The following is a 17,545-nucleotide window of genomic DNA, read 5'->3' on the forward strand; positions in this document are numbered from 1 at the left end:
CCTCTTAACCAGCAGAAGATAATACTAAGGACATCATCCTCTTAATCACAGTTACTATGGTCCAGAGATAATCCATTTGCTCTTCTCTTTCCTCTTTCCTTTAACTATCCCAAGAGGAATGCATATCCCCATTTTGGGAACCCCATCATGTGGAATGAGACAGTATTAGCTAGCTTCAAATAAAAAGCTCTGTAAAAATCAGTTCCTCAAGTGAATAGTAGCAAACCTTGTAGTCATGAATGATTCTCTCAGCAAACGCCTTGTCCAGCATCTTCTTATACCACTCTTGTAAGCGCTTCGGTTTGGGTATTTTTTGATCAGGTGGGTGGCAATGAAAAATATAGTCATCTCCTTCACTTGGGGGACAGGCCCATATGTGTCCTGTTACATACCTGCAGTTCACACAGAGGGAAAAAAAAAAAAAAAAAATCTCAACTACAATTTTGTCCACTATCTTAAAAACTATCTCGGCCAAACCGAGATGTGAATTCAGACCTCTGGCTTTTTAAAATTATTTGTCCTTTTTTACTACATATATTGAGGCAATAACCTCTATCTATACAACAGACGGAAAGGAGACCAGGATCTAATCATGAAGCTTAAGCTTAGACTTGACTGCTGATAGAGAGAATGATACGTTGACAATCTAAGCAATGAAAGGTTTAAGAATCCTAAAGACAGAAAACCCCGCTAGTGACAAAATCTCATCTCTCTCCCTACTGAAGAGGCTTGTGTTCTACACTTTTCAAAGACAGAGCAAAGGAGGAAGAGACTATCTGAAGTGAAAAGCTACTTGGCACCCTGAATAAGCAAAAATTTAAGAAAAAAAGTTTTTTTCTTTACAAAGATTTCACTCACCCAAGTTTCTTCACATACTCCAAATATCCAATGAGGATTTCATGATAAACTGCAGTTCGGAGACAACGTGGGCGGAAGAAATGAATGCTATCTAGATATGATATGTACACACGCCTATGGCAATGAGAGAAGAATGACAGAAAAATCATTCTTTCTTGTCTACTGCGAACTGACTTTCATAGCACATACATATACAATCATACTGGACAAAAAAATTATTGATTGCAGATTATTTCAACAAATGTTCAAGCATCTTAATATGGTGTAAACAGTTCTTAAAAGCAAAAGCTAGGTAATGCTGCTTTTTAGACAGCAAGAATATACATTAACAGGTCTGGTTAAGCACAGAATACAAAAAAAGTTTTTAGAAATCGTAAAATTTTTGTTGTGAAATTTGTTTTTCCTGTCAAAGGCATCTGCAGTCATTCAGTAAGACTTATTTGTGTCACAGAATTGAAACATATCTCCCAATCTTCCGTTTTTGAAAGTAAACATAGCTATAGCAGTGAATATAGCTCTCTGCATGTGAGCTATCAGTACAGAAAAGAAAGAGTACCTTGTATTTGGAGGGGGGCAATCTGAGCCATACTCCTGTACATGCATGCCAAAGAAGCACACATCTACTCCATCTATCTCCTCAAATGCAAACAGAGCTTTGGTACGGTACGGGAAAGACTCCGACATCTCACCCGAATCCACAAACCTGAAGGAAAGGGTGGTGGGAAGGAACAGACAGAATCCCCAAAAGCCAGTTAATAGACCAGTCTCCTCCCAGAAGGAGAGAATTCATTTTAACTTTATTTTTAGCTTTTTAGAAACGTTTATGCAGAAATTCAAACAGGGTCACAGCAGAGTTGTATTAAACCAGGGAATCCTGCTAGTGCAAAGTCAGGTACTACAGAACTCAAGGAAAGAGGGTTTCCGTATAGTTCATGTGACTGAATAGGCAAATGTTGAATATAAGACCATGCTCAAAACTGCAAGCCTTTTCGTTTATCATGAAGTAAATAGAAAATAACTTAAGAAAGTGGAAGTATTTGTTAAAAAAACAACACAGTGAAGGAACAGTGAGAAATGGAATTGTAGCAACTGCTCAAAACTAAGCTATGACTCCTGTAACACTGGCCGAACAGTGGTCAGACTCTCTCTGAAGATTTAGTAATAGAGTCACAGCATCATAACCAAAACCAACATGCTCCTCCCAGTTAAAATACAGCCAGTAATCACCTTCAAGCTCATTTATTGCATATTGCTTTTATTTTTCATAACCTGTTTACTCATGCTTAAGCTTCAAAAATTTGCAGTGGGGTTAAGGTGCCAATTGGCACAGTTTTGCTCTGTCTGTGCAGAAAAAGAGCGTAAAAACATTTTTAAAATTGAATTTTGTGATAATAAACAAACTAACCTGGATTTCATTCCTGGTTTAACTTCTACTGTCTTATCTGAACTTGCTACTACTCTGACAAAGACCTCTCCAGCTTCAGGATGATTCTGTCGTCGCAAAAACTTGTTTACTCTATCTTCCAAATGGTTTCCTAAACGAGTAGTCTGCAGCCCTGGAAATGAAGGGGAGAGAACAAGAGAAATTACTCTTAACTTCAAGATCAGTTACAGTGTGCACAAGATCTTTCAGCTTGCTTCTCAGAATGCAAAGATGCTTTTTTTGTTTTACCTCCATATGGAAATTTAGTGTTTTCATTTCTATAGTCAACATTTTCTTTTCTTTAACATGACCTATGTTCTTGCCTACGGCTTGAATTTTCACACCCTTACAAGCAAACCAAAACCACGATAGTGGAAAAATTACTTAGTAAGTGAACTAACAAAGAGGGCTTTACGTAGCATTTTTAAATGTGCAGGCTTATTTTATGAACACTGCAAATGTTTTCTCCTAACAAAAACACTATTTGGCCGCTTGACAGAGATTACATCACTTCATAGCTCTGGCTCTGTGCCACACCTTTTCAAGCAAAGCAAAGCAAATCAACAGAAATGAAAAGCCTTTTGACTTCAGTGGACATTTCATTGCTTTTTCGTTTCTTTTTAAGAGAGCTTTCAGATTGAGTGGTTACAGTAATCTGCACATAAAGCTTAAACAGTTCTTGCACAGCGACAGAGGTCTTTAGAAGTTCTAGTCTGTGTATCGTCCACATTCCTTCTTCAAGCTTTTACATTTACAGATAACTTTTGTGTGAATACCTGTTTTCGTAGTACTATGGGATGTGACAGTTTTCAAATAAATTCACAACAAAGTCCAGAAATAAAGATGAAGGTTTCAGTTAAATTGAGAAAACAGAAGCAGCACACTGTTTCAATTTGAAAAATTTATGACTATTCTACTGGGCTTTTTTTTTGTTTGTTTTTTAAACCAGTCAATATTTCTACTTCACTTTTATGGCCTATCCACTATATATATATATACACATTTTTGGGGGGGTCAAAGTGATGGTGCGATCTACAGATAGCCATTTTACTAAAACGTATTTAATTTTCAGCTCTTCAACACTTCATTTTTTCAGTTTTTATCTAGCTACTGACACAAGGCTTTGATTCTCCCCTCTGACTGCTGAGGTTGCGTACAGAATGCCGCAGTGAAATACTGATGCTAAAAGTTATTTTAGGCACCAATACTGGGAGAAGAGCCACATATCCGCAAAATAAAATTTTTCTTCCTAATGGATTTATATATTTGAAATTTTATTTTGCAATCTGTTTCAGCATATTTCAGCATAAAAATGCTGAAACACAGCAATCTTGTTTTACACCTTCTAGCCTGTCCCCTTGCCTAGTGAGATTGCGTGGTTATATCATCAGGAGCACCACATACTCAAAGTATCATTTACTTGGGAACCAGCAACAATGGTCAAAGGCAAAAGTAAAAACATACCATTGCCTTAAACAAATCTAACACTCTGGTTCAAGACTTGAATTTAAGGGGAATCCATAAATATGCTCCAGAGAAATTACTCAGTTTTGTTTCTCTCACGACAAATAGAAAAAAACAAAACAACTTCATTTCAGCTAATGAGTTGGTACATATTTAAAAAGCCAATTTAGGTAACTCTACAATCTTGTTTTGTTTTCATTTTATTATCTTTCCAATGCTAGGTAACCAAAGAGTATCTGCTTCCTTCCTTATACAGCTCACAGCAAGACTTGAAAAATGAGGAAAAAGATCAAATAGAAATACATACTTACAACTATATATATCTAAAAATATACAGAAAAGCAGCATTAGGATTACATGCACCCTGCACAATGGATGCAAAAGCTATATATTCTGATGCATTAGAGCATGCAAATTCTTTTAGGAAGCAGCTATAATTTGGTTCTCGGACACATCGCACATGCTTTTCCAACTCAGATATCAAAGAAAACTGCAACGCAAATTTGAAAAAAGGCATCCAAACTCATAATAATGTAAGTGGTTGTTCAGGCAGCTACAGTACAGAAGTTTTGCTGTTGTGGACAGACATTTGTTGTGGTCAGGTATTTGTTGCTGGACAAGTTACAAGACAGATAGGAAGGAAGTCAGACTTTTTGCTTAACGTGACTTTTCTATCCATCTGCTTTTTGGAGGTGATGTCAGTGCATCTTTAGGCTACAAAACACGCCTCTGCTTTAGCTACTAGTTAAGTAACATTTGTACATCTTTGCAATAAGATAAATACTTTGAAAGCCACTGATTTCAGAGCGTAACACAGCTGAACACCGGGCTATGGGTTCTATTTGGCATAATTTCTTTAATGCAGCTTACTTGCTACGTGTTTAAGATAACCAGTTTTTACTTAATTTACATGAGAAACATGAATGTTACCATAACAGCTGAGCACTAGCTTGCAGCCAAGGGCCGTGCTAACCTGACTGTCACAGTTATGCCAGCATACTTGAGAGAGCGTAGAAATTATGATGGCAACTCAGTAAGTACGAGGTTTTTTTTGCAGGGAGGGAGGAGAGGGGAAAGAAACTTGTTAACCATTAAAACTCTCATTATTCCAGTTTGGTTTTAGGCCAGTAGTGAGATCAAGCTTTTGATAACAAGAGCAGGCTTTCTTTCTCTGGTCTTTTATTTCCATTAGAGAGCACTGTTAAAGGAAACAGATCTCTAGAGCTGAGCCCACCTGTGGGTTAGAACTGGCAGCCGGACTGAAATCATCGTGGAAAAAAGAAAACCAAAGAGCCAAACAGCAGGGAAAGGGAAGGAAAAGGAGGTAAAGGGAAAGGCAAAACACTATTATTTCTTTCTCATGTTCCCAAAGAACAGAATGGTTTCCTTAAACAACATGCTAGTTACTCAAATACCTTTTAAGCAATGTCACAGAAAGGCTGCACACTTCCAAGAAATTGCGCAGTTGTTCTTTAAGACAATTTAAGTCAATATATTCCGTAAAGTCAGCATACATAGGAGAGGCATCTATTTAAAATGATTATCTAAAACAGTATTTTTATTTCATCATTTTACTAATGTTCTCTTGCAACTTTAATCTGTTTTTAATGAGACTAATTTTAATCTTTTTAATAATACCATCTTGCATGTGTCAGGCTACTCTGGAGACTATTCCGATTACTGTAACTTGAAGAGTATGAGAAGTATTATCTCCAAACTACCCTTTTAAAATCTCTTATTATGCTGGAACCACAATCAATCACACATGACCATACCAAAAAAATTATGTGTAATTCAAAACAACTGCTTTATTACAAATTGGAAGATTTATGCCTGCAAACTCATAGTTTTTAATATGATAACGTAAAGCTCAGAACTTCAGAGGAAAAACAAGGGAAGAATCAAATCTACCTGCAAGTGTTAGTTGTATAGTTCTCACATTTTCCTTTATTTGGATATTTTCAAAGTACGTCTGAATCACACTGTTGGTTTCTACACCCACTTTATCCTTCTACTTCGTACCATGGACGCTGCATTTCAAATGCTGATCCCTACTCTTTTTGCCTTCAGCTGTATATGAGTAGAGGTTATCAGCTGATGTTCTCTAATGTTGAATGCGCGCTGCATGAGAATTACTGAAGTGAAGAACTTGGCCTAGCAGCTTTTAACACCCTTTTCAGTGTACATTTCAACAGGATTGTGACAATCTTGAAAGTAAAGATCAACACATGTAATTCCATTGGCTATTTAATCCGACTGACAGCTCTTATACCACAGACCACTCCAGAAGGCAAAAAAAAGCTCTTCAAATATATTATTCTTTGGCATCATCATAGTACACCAGAGATGCTGTACAACTTGTCACTACATGTTACTTGAAGGGTAGAGAGACAGTAATTTACTAGAGTTCCAAGGCTACACTGAAATCTGTCTAAAACTTAGCCAGCCAAGTGCATGTAGCCTTGTGCCGTTCCTAAAAAAAAAAAAAAAAGAAAAAAAAAGAAAAAAAGAAAAAGAAAAAAAAGAAAAAAGAGGGATATAGATGCTGAAGACCTCAGCACAAACACTGACTAAAAATCTGCAAAGAACAGGTCTTTAAAAGGTTGATTAAAATATGACAGCTACTGAAGCCTTGGGTTACCCTACTGCCCACTTCACAAGTGTTCTTGTACTGCCTGCCGTGACACAGAATCTCAATCAAAAAGTGAACATAACAAGCATTTGCAAAGGATGCAATGAAGGACGGCATAGAGATGATGAAAGGTGAAGAAATAAATAAAGACCAAACTCACTTTTAGCACTGAATTTGTTTTCTTTACGTGTTCTACCAGTCTTCTTCAGACAATTATCACAGACAAACCTGTCAAGAAAAAAAAAAATCCCCCAAACTTAACACAAGCTCACATCAACTAGTTTAATTTGGCATTTGAACCCCTGATTTTAAGTGACAGAGTGCAATATGTTTTTCTCTGGATCCTAACAACTTTTACCTTTCTATTTTTGAAGGACGTAAATCCTTTCAGAGCTGGTTTAATTCTGCAAGCAGTTGCACGTGCATTTGTGTTTTTTCGTGCACAAACTTATCTCCTGCCACCTACCATGAACAATTCTGTCTCATGCGCATTTTCATCTTAATATATTTCAATGAGACCACTAAGACCTTCAACAATCTATTTTATTTAGAGACGTTTGGTCCTTTTGTACACAGTTCTTAGAAGACAATGACTGCATATTATAAAGCAAATGCAGAACATCTTAAATATATAAAGGAACATTTGTCTTATAGTACAAGAGTTAAAAAAAACTTAGTCAACAGCTCCTTACCCTGAAGGCCAAATAATATCATAATGTAATACACAAATCTGGTGCATCTTCCGACCACACTCTTTGCAGTCAACAAACCTGAGGGGGAGAAAAAAAACCAAAAACCAAAAACCAAAAAACAAACAAACAAACAAAAATTAATCAGTTTTGTTATTAGGCATGTAATCTTCCAGATTTCAACAAGGAAGTACTTTCAATCCCCTACTAAGAACTGAATCAACTTCAGCAGGCCCAATTTATATGCCAATTAAAAATGTTCATTCTAATAGCTTCAAATACACATCTACGAATTTCGTATATAAGATCAAAATGTGTATAACATCAAACACTGAAACTGTAAAAATCTATGAGTTAAAAAGCAAAATGAACTTCCGTGCACAACTCCAGATCCTTTCTATCCTTTCCTAAGCAGAATTTTGAATTTTCCCAACTTCACAGAATTCTGCTTAACAATACCTCCACAGATTTTAATTTCAACTGTTGCAACCACAAGTTGACAAATTGGTTGCTCATCTTACTGTAAGCATAAAACCAGTCATTCATGAATGACTGTGCCAACAAAACATGTATTAGTTTGTCTTCACTTGCATGGGTTTGCAGCCTTTTTTTTCATATATTAAAAAACCCATACAAACTTTCAAATGGAAAAACCATTGGAAGGGTTCACAGTCAAGATCGTGATATATTTATAGAACTAAATGTACTGGTTTATCTGAGCAGCTCACCTTTAAAGGGCAGGAGGAGGAGCTCTAATATTTGCAAAGAGTATTACATATCAATCATCAGAGAACAAAGTATCAGTAAGATAAAGTCTGTTTTCAGCAAGCTAAGGACAGCTGGAATAGCACCACAACACTATTATAGAAATATTAATCTTGGCTTTTACTGAAGTGAAGGGTAGTAAACACAAGCAATACTCCTCTTTCAGTAGGCTAAGTACTTAGCTGAAGATTAATTAAAAACATATTTAAGAGGTCTAGCTAAACCAGAAGAGAAAACCCCTAACTCTTGTGCACCCACACCAGCACACAGGACTTAGCATCAAAGGCTATGTATAACGAAGGGCCATTTTTAACCACAGTTTGTGTAGTGCCTTACAGAACATACTTTAGCAATTACTTGTACCCAAATGATGCAAGCCACAGCATAAAAAGAAAATTGTTTAAAACATCTGCTGGCTTTTCCATTTAGGAAGAAACCTTAAATTCTTTCAGGGTTTTTTGCCTTATTTATTTTAATAAGGCTGTGTGATTATCAGCGCCTTGTAACCCAACGACACCACACGCTGAATCCTGGGGAACGAGTGCCTTGCAAGTCACAGAGGTTATGCCAATCCAGCACCTCATCACCAGGAAAGGAGATCTTGCTCCTCCATCTCTCCCATGGAGATACAGTTCTGCTGCTTGCTGGGTCTCTACTAAGACAGGTCAGCTCACTAACCCAACAGGGCTGTTTTTGTTCTTCTGGTTTACTTTTCCACTCTATGAAGCAGGGATCCAACAGCCTGAATCAGTTCCTACAAGGATACAACCAGCACCAGAACTAGTACAATGGAGCGAGAGCAGGACCTCTCTTTCAGCAGTGGTGGCCATTAGATGGATTCAAGCTTCACAGGTAAAGCTGCAACTTTGCTGTTCATTTCTAGGATTCTAAACCGGGATCTCGTGAATTGAAGGCCTAAAGGAAGACGTCTTTATTCATTGCCTAATCTCTGAAGTGCTGGACAAGTGAAAGCCGTAAGATTATCTTAATATAAAAACAGCCGGGTACTTACGGCTCTGGATCTAGTGTATCATTTTTCTTCTTTTCAAACTGATCTTTAGAGATGGTTCTAAAGACAAAGAGTTAACATGAAATCTCAGTAGTACCTTTATATCAGAGGTTGAGACAATATCATTCTTATATGCAGCAAATGAGCAAAACAAGTCTGAAATAAGTGAATCAGTATCTATTTTCTGTTTGTGGAAAGCAATTCAACTTGTTTTCATTTTAAGCTACAGAAAATATTTCTCCCATTTCATTTTCTGGGGTAGATTATAAGCAATACAATAAATAGACAACTATATGCATAAATTTTAAATCACAAAAAACAAGGGAAGCCATGATCAGTATAGCAGCCACCTTCCAAAGCAGCTGGTGTTCCTCATAAATCTTAAGGCATCTTATTTTGCAGCCAGGTTAAAGACAAGCCATTGGCTTCATAAACAAAAGCTGTGCTTCAAAAGGTGATAAATCAGCATTAGCAAAAGTCTTTAATTTGGAAAGGTAAGGGATTAGTAACATTAGTAACATTTATTGACACTGCTTCAAGCTTCCCCCTCCCCAACCACATTATTTAGCATCTGTCACCCCTGGGATTAGTCTATGGGCAGCTCTCAGGCAGCCTAACAGGACACGGCAAGCAATGCCGTTGGGTAGACCGATAGAGTCAACACAGCAATACCAGTTAATCATCGGTTACTCTAAAAATTAGTAAGAAAGGAGGCAACCACCCAAACCAGCAACAGCTCAGATCGAGAACACACACAGTTCCTCCTTTCTTTAAAAAAAAGGAAAAGAAAGGAAAAATAAACCAAAGAAAACAAAGCGTGAAGAAGAACGGAAGCAACTTACGTTTGAGGCTGGGAAGGGTCATCACCCAGGGTGACATTCTCCCCCTGGATTTCAGTGAAACACTTCTCACAGAAGTGATACCTGTCAGCAAGAAGGCCATATTTGGGTGAACTGGTCCAGCACAACATACAGCCACCCAAGCACGGAGCCACCAACCAGAGCAGGGCAGATCACCACGACGAAAGGGGGGGCGTTGTTGGTTGATTCATGGGTCAGTGTGGACAATGAGAAGGAACAGAGGGGAGGGAAGGGCAGGATTAGAGAACAGGGAAGGGAACAAACAGCACAGACGTAAGAGGTAAGACGCAAACACCAAGACAACACAGAGCAGAAAGCCAAGGCAAAGCACAGATTAGCATTCGGTCTCATTTTATACATTACGGCCATCATCACTAACAAAATAGGAGAGGGTCAAATTCAAAATTTGGGGGAGGATTAAGGCAGTAGCTACCAAGCGCTACGTTTGCACGTTCTTCAGATTTAAGAATTTGGGTTTGATTTTCATCACTTAAGGGGAGGGGAAGCTCTTTGATTCCAGGCTTCAGAATAATTGTTTCCTTTGGTTAAAAAAAAAAAGAAAAAGAAAAAAAAAGCCCGTCAAAAAGCTTAAGGACACATTTTCACAGATTTAAATAATTTAAGAATATGCTGAAAGCATTTATTATCATTAAAAACTGTAAAAGCAGCAATACTTGGTATGAAAAAAATCCAGAAAAATATTAAATTCAAAAGTTATTAAACTATAGGGTTAAATGTGACCAACTGCTCAGCTAGTATTATTTAATATAAATGAAACCAAATCCATACTCTAGACAAACATTTAACAGAAATGCAATTATGGGTCAGAGTTTCCAGCCATTCATCTCTATAAATCCAATATATGTATATATATGGACAACATTAAATATTGTACATACATACAATATATTTACTGAGTACATCAAAGATCTGGAATGAAGCTGTACAGATTGCATACGAGGCCAGGTGCAATTTTGGGTCTCCGGACCACGAGCCAATCCAAGTTATACTCGGCAAAAACTATACGGCAGCTTAACTAACCAGGCTGAGCGCATCGGGAACTCAGCTCTACAAAAATACAATCTGCATTTGAAAATAAATAAATAAAAACTCAGTTATATGGATTTTTTTTTTTTTTTGGTTTCTTTCGGGTGAACTGGAACCAAAGTTGTCAGGGTCATCAAAAAAAAATAAAAGGAAAAAAAAAAAAAAAAGAGGCTCAATGTTTGGAAAGGATATGAATTCACACATGAACAAAGGTGACAGAGAGGCCACAGCTGTAAAATGCAGGAAGGCCAACAGAGGATTGCCAAAATAAAGGAGCTTTATGGAGGATCGAGAGGGACAGAGCGTAAGCAGCGGTGGCAGCACAGTAAAACGCAGTTTTAGTACTCAAAACGCCAGGACTGTAAGAAGGGCATAAAAGGCATCCAAACAAGACTCAGCAGCACAGGGAACCAACAGCTTCAGGGCTGGGGACTGACGGGGCAGCTTGTCCCTTGAACCCCCCACCCTCCCAGGCGTAAAGCTGCCGCAGCCCGGCTCAAATTAAGGCTTTGGGAGCCGCTAACGCAGCGGAACAAAGTCGGGACGGGGGGTGCGTGTGTGTGGAGGAATAAAATAAAATTAAATTATTCCATTAGCTCGCAATCGTTGGGAGTGATAGATGTTTCAGGCTTCGGACAGAGCAGTGCTGGGGGAGGGCGCTCCGGGAGCGGAGCCCGAGCGCCTCGTTTACGCCGGCTTCGCTTGCCCCTCGCCCCACGCCCCTCAAACGGGACGTAGCATCTCATAATAATAATGATTTTCTTCCAACTGTAACAGGTTTAGAATTTATATCCTTTTACACATCACCAATTAGGCGCTTTTTTTTTTTTTTTTTTTTTAAATGTACTGTGCGTGTTCAAAATGTTCTTCAAAAAAGAAAAGCAGCTAATTATTTCCCTTGTAACAAGGCTGCTCATTTTCAGAGTCAAACAACTGGGGAGGGCTAAACCAAAGCAGGACTCGAGCACAGGAACGCGTAACCAGAAGAAGGTAAGGTCAAGGCTCCTATTAACACTTTATTTAATCTCAGAAATGGTTAAATCTGAACCACTTTCCGAATTCACGGGCTTTCAGCGCGCTCGCGAGACGGAGCGTCGCGAAGCGGCGACGGGGCCCCTCCAGCCCGGCCCGCTTCACCCGTCCCGGCCGGCCGCGCCGCCGCGAGGCGGTCGGCGTCGCGGGTGACCAGCGCTTCCGCCCCGCGGCACGTCGAGCGCCGCCGCCGCCGCGCTGCGCAACCGAGCCTGCCGCTAAGCGGGACTTGAGCCTTGACACGTGATTAGAATGAGGAAGCGAAAAAACTGAAATACTGCGAAAAATGAATCGCCCGACGGTCATGAATACTTGTCCATAAAGTAACCCCGGTGGAACAGCACTTGGAAGTCACTATGAACCTGGGCCCTCAGAAACGAGGCTTGCTCGCAACTCGAGTCTGGCGTGCCGCTACGAAGAGTCAACAAAAACTACCGAAAGCACGCAGTGTGCCAGCCGTAACAGCCAGGGAAAACCCAAGGGGCGCCCTTATCGCAACATGCTGAAAAGGAAGAGCTTTTCAAATGCAGACTGTTCTGGTGACTGCTTCCCTTTTACCAAAAAAATCAAGAAAAGGCTCAATTTCTGCATTAACAGGTGAAGTTCCAGCTGTAGTTCAAGTGTATCCAAAAGAAAAACTAAATTAATGATCGGATGCTTGCGCTGATATTGAATACCGATCACTTGTTTCAGATGGATATCCACTGCAGAAGTATATTTTCCGGAACACTTAAACTTCTGCGTTGCTTGATGGAAGCTGAAGAGCTCTACTTAGTAATTAATTGTTAACCATTTAATTGAAGTACCAGAGACTGTTAATTCAATGATGTCCAAATATCTTTATTCATAATTTAGTTATGAAATACGCTGGACTTCAGATAATTCTGATTATCTCTCTTCCATAAATGAAGAAAAACAGTATTGGCCAAACAAAGGTCTGCTGGAACCATATAATTTGCTTCTTGCTCATTTATTATACAGTTAAGAAAAAAAAACCCTAAGATTTGAGGAAGATCACCACAACGGGAAACAGTTAATTAAGAGCAGTACAGCTGATTAGTAAGGGCTTTCTATGATCCAACAGGCTATGTACACACTTAAAAGATGTTGTGACAGATCTTCACAAGTATTTTATCAAAAAAAAAAAAAGAAAAAAACCACGAGACCCTCCCCCCCAAAATCCCTCAACTTCCATGAATCACTCTTGACTTAATTGGCTTAAAATAGAAGACCTCAAGAGAAAAGAAAAGAAAAGAAAACCCCCTATCCCTCAAAATCTAACCCCTTCTGAAGATACCTGGATGACCAGGGAACACCTTATACTTCAGTCCTGTTATTGGCCCACTGCTACTTGGACAAATCACCTCTCCTTCCCAGTGCCTTTATTTTCTTCCGTATCAATACCTTTTTAAACCAACTTCTCTGGGGTGGGGACCAACGGACTGGCATACTTAGGTAGGAAACTGAAGTATTATACTGCCGAGCCCAGGGAAAAACATCACCCTTATCAACTCCATACGTCAAGCTAGCAATCAACTTTGCCTTCCACCGAGTGATCCAAAATGATTTAATACTGAATTCAAACAGAGAAGTATTACTGAAAGAAAAATGACTCCTTCAATTGCTTTTGAAGTTGCTATTTCTTTTCAAATATAGTACTCTCTGGCTGCATACTATGAAAAATATTTGAAATTCTAATACACTGATAATTGATATTTAGTATTTTTCTCCTCTTACAGTGACTACTCAAGAACTATCTGTTATTTATAGCTTAATTTCTCTTCAGACTGACTTTTTCTGGGAATTCATAATGCCTGTATAAAACCTTATAGGTCAGCTTGTGAATCTATATTCCTGCATAACAATACTACCTTCCTAAGGAAAGCCAAGCAAGACCCAATGTATAACCTAACACAACATGCTTTCATCTCCCATATTTTGCCATTTCAGCTCTGTGGAATACAACAACATTGCAACATCTTACAACATGATTTGGTGTTGTAGTGATCTTAAGAAATTAAATGCAAGCACTGACTTTCTGAATTCATTCCATAACTTCAGTCAGACTACAATCTGCTGTGCACTTCAAAGATGGCAAGGCTTAGACCGTCAAGCCTCTGGAAAGAAATTCATGATTTTGTTTTAAATAGGGAAAAGGAAGTTTGTCTCTTATCCAATTTACGTTTTATAATTTTTTGAGGGGGGGGTGGAGAAATCAAAAAAAAAAAAAGAAGAAGAAGAAAGCCAACTTTTAACAGTTTGCTTTAAATTGTTATTCATTATAACACTATTGACTTAGGTATTAAATGAAAGATGAATATTGTAATACTAATCATTGTTTAATAAACATATGAACATCAAAACCTAGTATTAAAAGAAGAAAATTTTAATAGCAAACTATTATTTTTCTAGCTTTTCATAGAGTCTGGGCAGTTTTTAATAGTGATTGATGCTCGAAAAATAACTTTACACTACATTTGTTAGTATCACTGTTACTGTAAACATCTCATTTAATTTACATCCTTTTTTATGAAAATTATGGTTATAACATTTCACTTTTGCTGTCTAAATCAGATTCTAACTTTATGCATTGGCATCTTGAAAAAAATAGTTTAAAAAGAATTAACTATTTACTAGGAATACAGAAACTAGAAGTCTTGCAATTGATCACAGTACCATTTGCTTTGAAATTTCTGACACTAATTCCAAAGCATACCAGTATATTATAACTCTACCAAAACAAGGCAACATGCTTTTCTCAGTGCCTTTTGGCAATTCCCCCCTTCTCCCTCCAGTAAGCCCTGCTACAGATTTTGTGGAAAATATGGAGAACTTCCATTTAAACAGTGCATGGCGCAGCCAACAGCTGCAGCTAACAGCCAACAGCTAACAGCAAGCACTTGAACAGTTTCTAATCAAGTTTCAGAATACAAAACAGAAGGTCACCTGGCAAAGGCTAGCAAGATAGATAACTTTTTCCTGACTTAACTGACAAATAAAGGAAAGAGAAGGTTAATAATCGTTCTCTTTATTGGCAGAGAGCTGATAGGATCTTACTTCTTGAATAAAAAGGAAAAAAAAAAGTTGAGGACTTACCTATTCTGGTAACTGTAGTAGGCAGCATCACGAGGAATAGTACACAACTGCTTACCATAGCAGCACAAGGTCTGTGGAGAAAACTCATACTGGAAAACAAAGACAAGAAAAGAACCATTAAAATGTGATTTTATGTTGATCAAATATCTGATAGGTAAACCCAACATTTAAGAACATTATAATACATAGGGATGTTTATTGATGTATATTGAGACATTTATCACATTTTCTGAAGCCACTATGTTGAGTAGCTCTCTTCATCGAGCTAACAATTATCAACTACACAAGTTAAAAGATCTGACCCTCAACCTGCCTAATTTATTGCAAAAAAAACCCATGAAAAACAAAACATTTTAATATTACCTATGTCTGAAAAAATTATTCTTTGGAGAAATATAACAAGAAGAATGCTACCTAAATTTTTTAGTCTTAGCATGCTGATACAAATCTGATTTTTTTTTCTTTACTAGCCCTTTCATTATTTCAGTTAGGGAAAAAAAAAAAAAAAAAAAGAGCGAGAGACTATATAAATGCTATGATTTATCTGCTTAATCAGGCTAAGATCTCTGGGAGAACAGAACTCAATCCAAACCCCAACATACGTACCTTGCGCCCACAGCAGTAGCCAAGTGATTGCATAACAGGATCAATCTCTTGTTCAAACACCTCTGCGAGTTTAGTGCAAAACTTATAGACCCTGGAAGTCTTGCGATTGTAAAGCCAGGCATTGTTAAACATTAGCCAAACATCGTCCACGTACTGCCAGGGTTCTTGGTACTGCCCAGTATCCAATTTACGTTTAATGGTTGAAAGGTCCATAGGATTCTTCACAATGTCAAAGTAGTCCTTCAAACACATACACATACACAAAACCCTTTATTTTTAAGGTGTCAGTGTTTCACACTACTCATGCAAAAGATGAAATGTTCATGTGAGTAAAGCTATGAGAAATCCCACACAAACATTTTATATTTTGCTATTGCCAACTCACCGGAATCCCTAAAAGCTGAGGATCCACAGGCTGTCTGAAAGGTAGAGACTCTGGGTCCTGCCGGTACAGAGCTTCGAGGGTAGGCATGAGCGCCTGGCGCAGCTCCTCAGGCTTGAAAACTGTTAATGGAAGTTAGAAAGGTTAGCAAATTCCTGTCCAGGTATCCTATCTGCTGGGTTCCACAAAAAAAAAAAAAAAAAAAAAAAAAAAAAAAAAAAAAAAAAAAAAAAAACCACCCTCCCCCCCACTCCCAAACTCCCCACTAGCTTAACACAAAAGTCTTAAACAGAGTTTTCCTCGACTGCATAATTGATCACCAGCAAAACCTGTAATCAAGAGGACACCGCATAGCTTTTATCTTTACTGAAATTACATTAGATGATGTTCCCTAAATCCACAGCTACCAACAACTGTAGCCCGTAAAAAAATTTTCTACAGCATAAAAAAGAATTTATCCAGAACCAAATTAACCAAGCAATTACTCTAATGTGGACAAAGTCTAGCTCTTCAGAGTACAAACTAAGAGCCTACCTTCCTCTTCCCCTTTTCTAACACTGTCCACTGTTTCCATTTTACTATTTTTCTAGCAAAAACACCCCAGTGGACAGGGCCAAAGAGCGACAAAGAGCTCTACAGTAAGTAATTAGATAGCTTGATAACCGGCATAGGAACTTTCTGGGCATAGTATACAGACAGCCCTGGTCTCAAGGACTGCTAATTGATTCTGAAAGTGTTAATACTTGTAGATTTATACACATCATTACAAACACTTGGTGACAGTGGCATGGCAACAGCCATGTTTCTTTCAACAGGGGATGACAGCGGCAGGAAAAGCGATGCAGGTTTTGAAAAATAATAGTAACTTGGAGAGCTCTTTCAATACCGCAGTAGTGTCATTACATTTATTTTCTTAGGAAAAGAGTCTTGAAATAGGAAAGTATGCCTATTATTTAAAAACAGAAAACTAGATGGCATCCAGTATTTATCTACCCAGCTGAAATGAGAATGAAACCAATAAAAAGGACCAATTAGGAGTTCTGCTGAAGCACTCATAGCAGTAGCATGCAGTGACTCCCTAGGAGGTTTATCAATGCTTTCTCCCTCAAATGGTATTTGTGAAGATATGAACAGGTATCATAGCTTTCTGAACCTCTAACTGACCTATGATTTAAGTAGCTTTTTGGTTTTTTTTAAAAAAATATTTTATATTTCTGAGAACAAAAGCCTTTCTGTCTCAACTGTGCCCCCTGAAATTACATGCAAAAATAAAGCAAGGCAAAGAATTAAGTTGATGCTATTCAAGAAGGTCTGAAGTATTGTTTTCAATTTTATTTCAGCATTTCTGTACACTGCAGCTCCTGTCAGTTGGGCTGAAAATAGTCCTTGCAGAGCAAGGAGAAAGCTGCAGAGAGGTTGAGTGCACTGCCAGTGCCTGGAGGCAGGACTGCTGCTGATGTACCCATGTAAGCTAAATTATGGCAAAAGACTTAAGCAAGGTGCTAGTAGGAGTTCAGCATGGGCTTGTCTTACAGGTACACCAAGATCCTGTGCTGTTACTACTACCAAACTCGTATTAGCCAGATGAAAACAAGATTGTCCCAGGAGGACCATGTTCATGGTTTAAGCAATGACCTGATGATCACTTTCGCACTTGCCATAATTTCAGTACTCATAAAATG

General features: G+C 38.2%; 1 protein-coding gene across 6 annotated transcripts in view; it reads right to left on the reverse strand.

Moving 5' to 3' along the window:
- CREBBP (CREB binding protein) overlaps positions 1-17,545 on the reverse strand; it is a 99,965-nt gene that overhangs the window by 13,148 nt on the left and 69,272 nt on the right. For all 6 annotated transcript variants that reach the window (XM_062588721.1, XM_062588720.1, XM_062588723.1 and 3 more), the window contains 11 exons: positions 15,867-15,985; positions 15,482-15,721; positions 14,876-14,964; positions 9,683-9,763; positions 8,844-8,900; positions 7,070-7,147; positions 6,538-6,605; positions 2,264-2,414; positions 1,415-1,561; positions 859-972; positions 227-392 (listed from right to left, as the gene is read on the reverse strand). In XM_062588721.1, the coding sequence (XP_062444705.1) occupies positions 227-392; positions 859-972; positions 1,415-1,561; positions 2,264-2,414; positions 6,538-6,605; positions 7,070-7,147; positions 8,844-8,900; positions 9,683-9,763; positions 14,876-14,964; positions 15,482-15,721; positions 15,867-15,985 (1,310 nt within the window). The remainder of the gene's footprint in view (positions 1-226; positions 393-858; positions 973-1,414; positions 1,562-2,263; positions 2,415-6,537; positions 6,606-7,069; positions 7,148-8,843; positions 8,901-9,682; positions 9,764-14,875; positions 14,965-15,481; positions 15,722-15,866; positions 15,986-17,545) is intronic.

The sequence above is a fragment of the Rhea pennata genome, chromosome 15, assembly GCF_028389875.1.
Source record: "Rhea pennata isolate bPtePen1 chromosome 15, bPtePen1.pri, whole genome shotgun sequence".
Taxonomy (NCBI): Eukaryota; Metazoa; Chordata; class Aves; order Rheiformes; family Rheidae; genus Rhea; species Rhea pennata.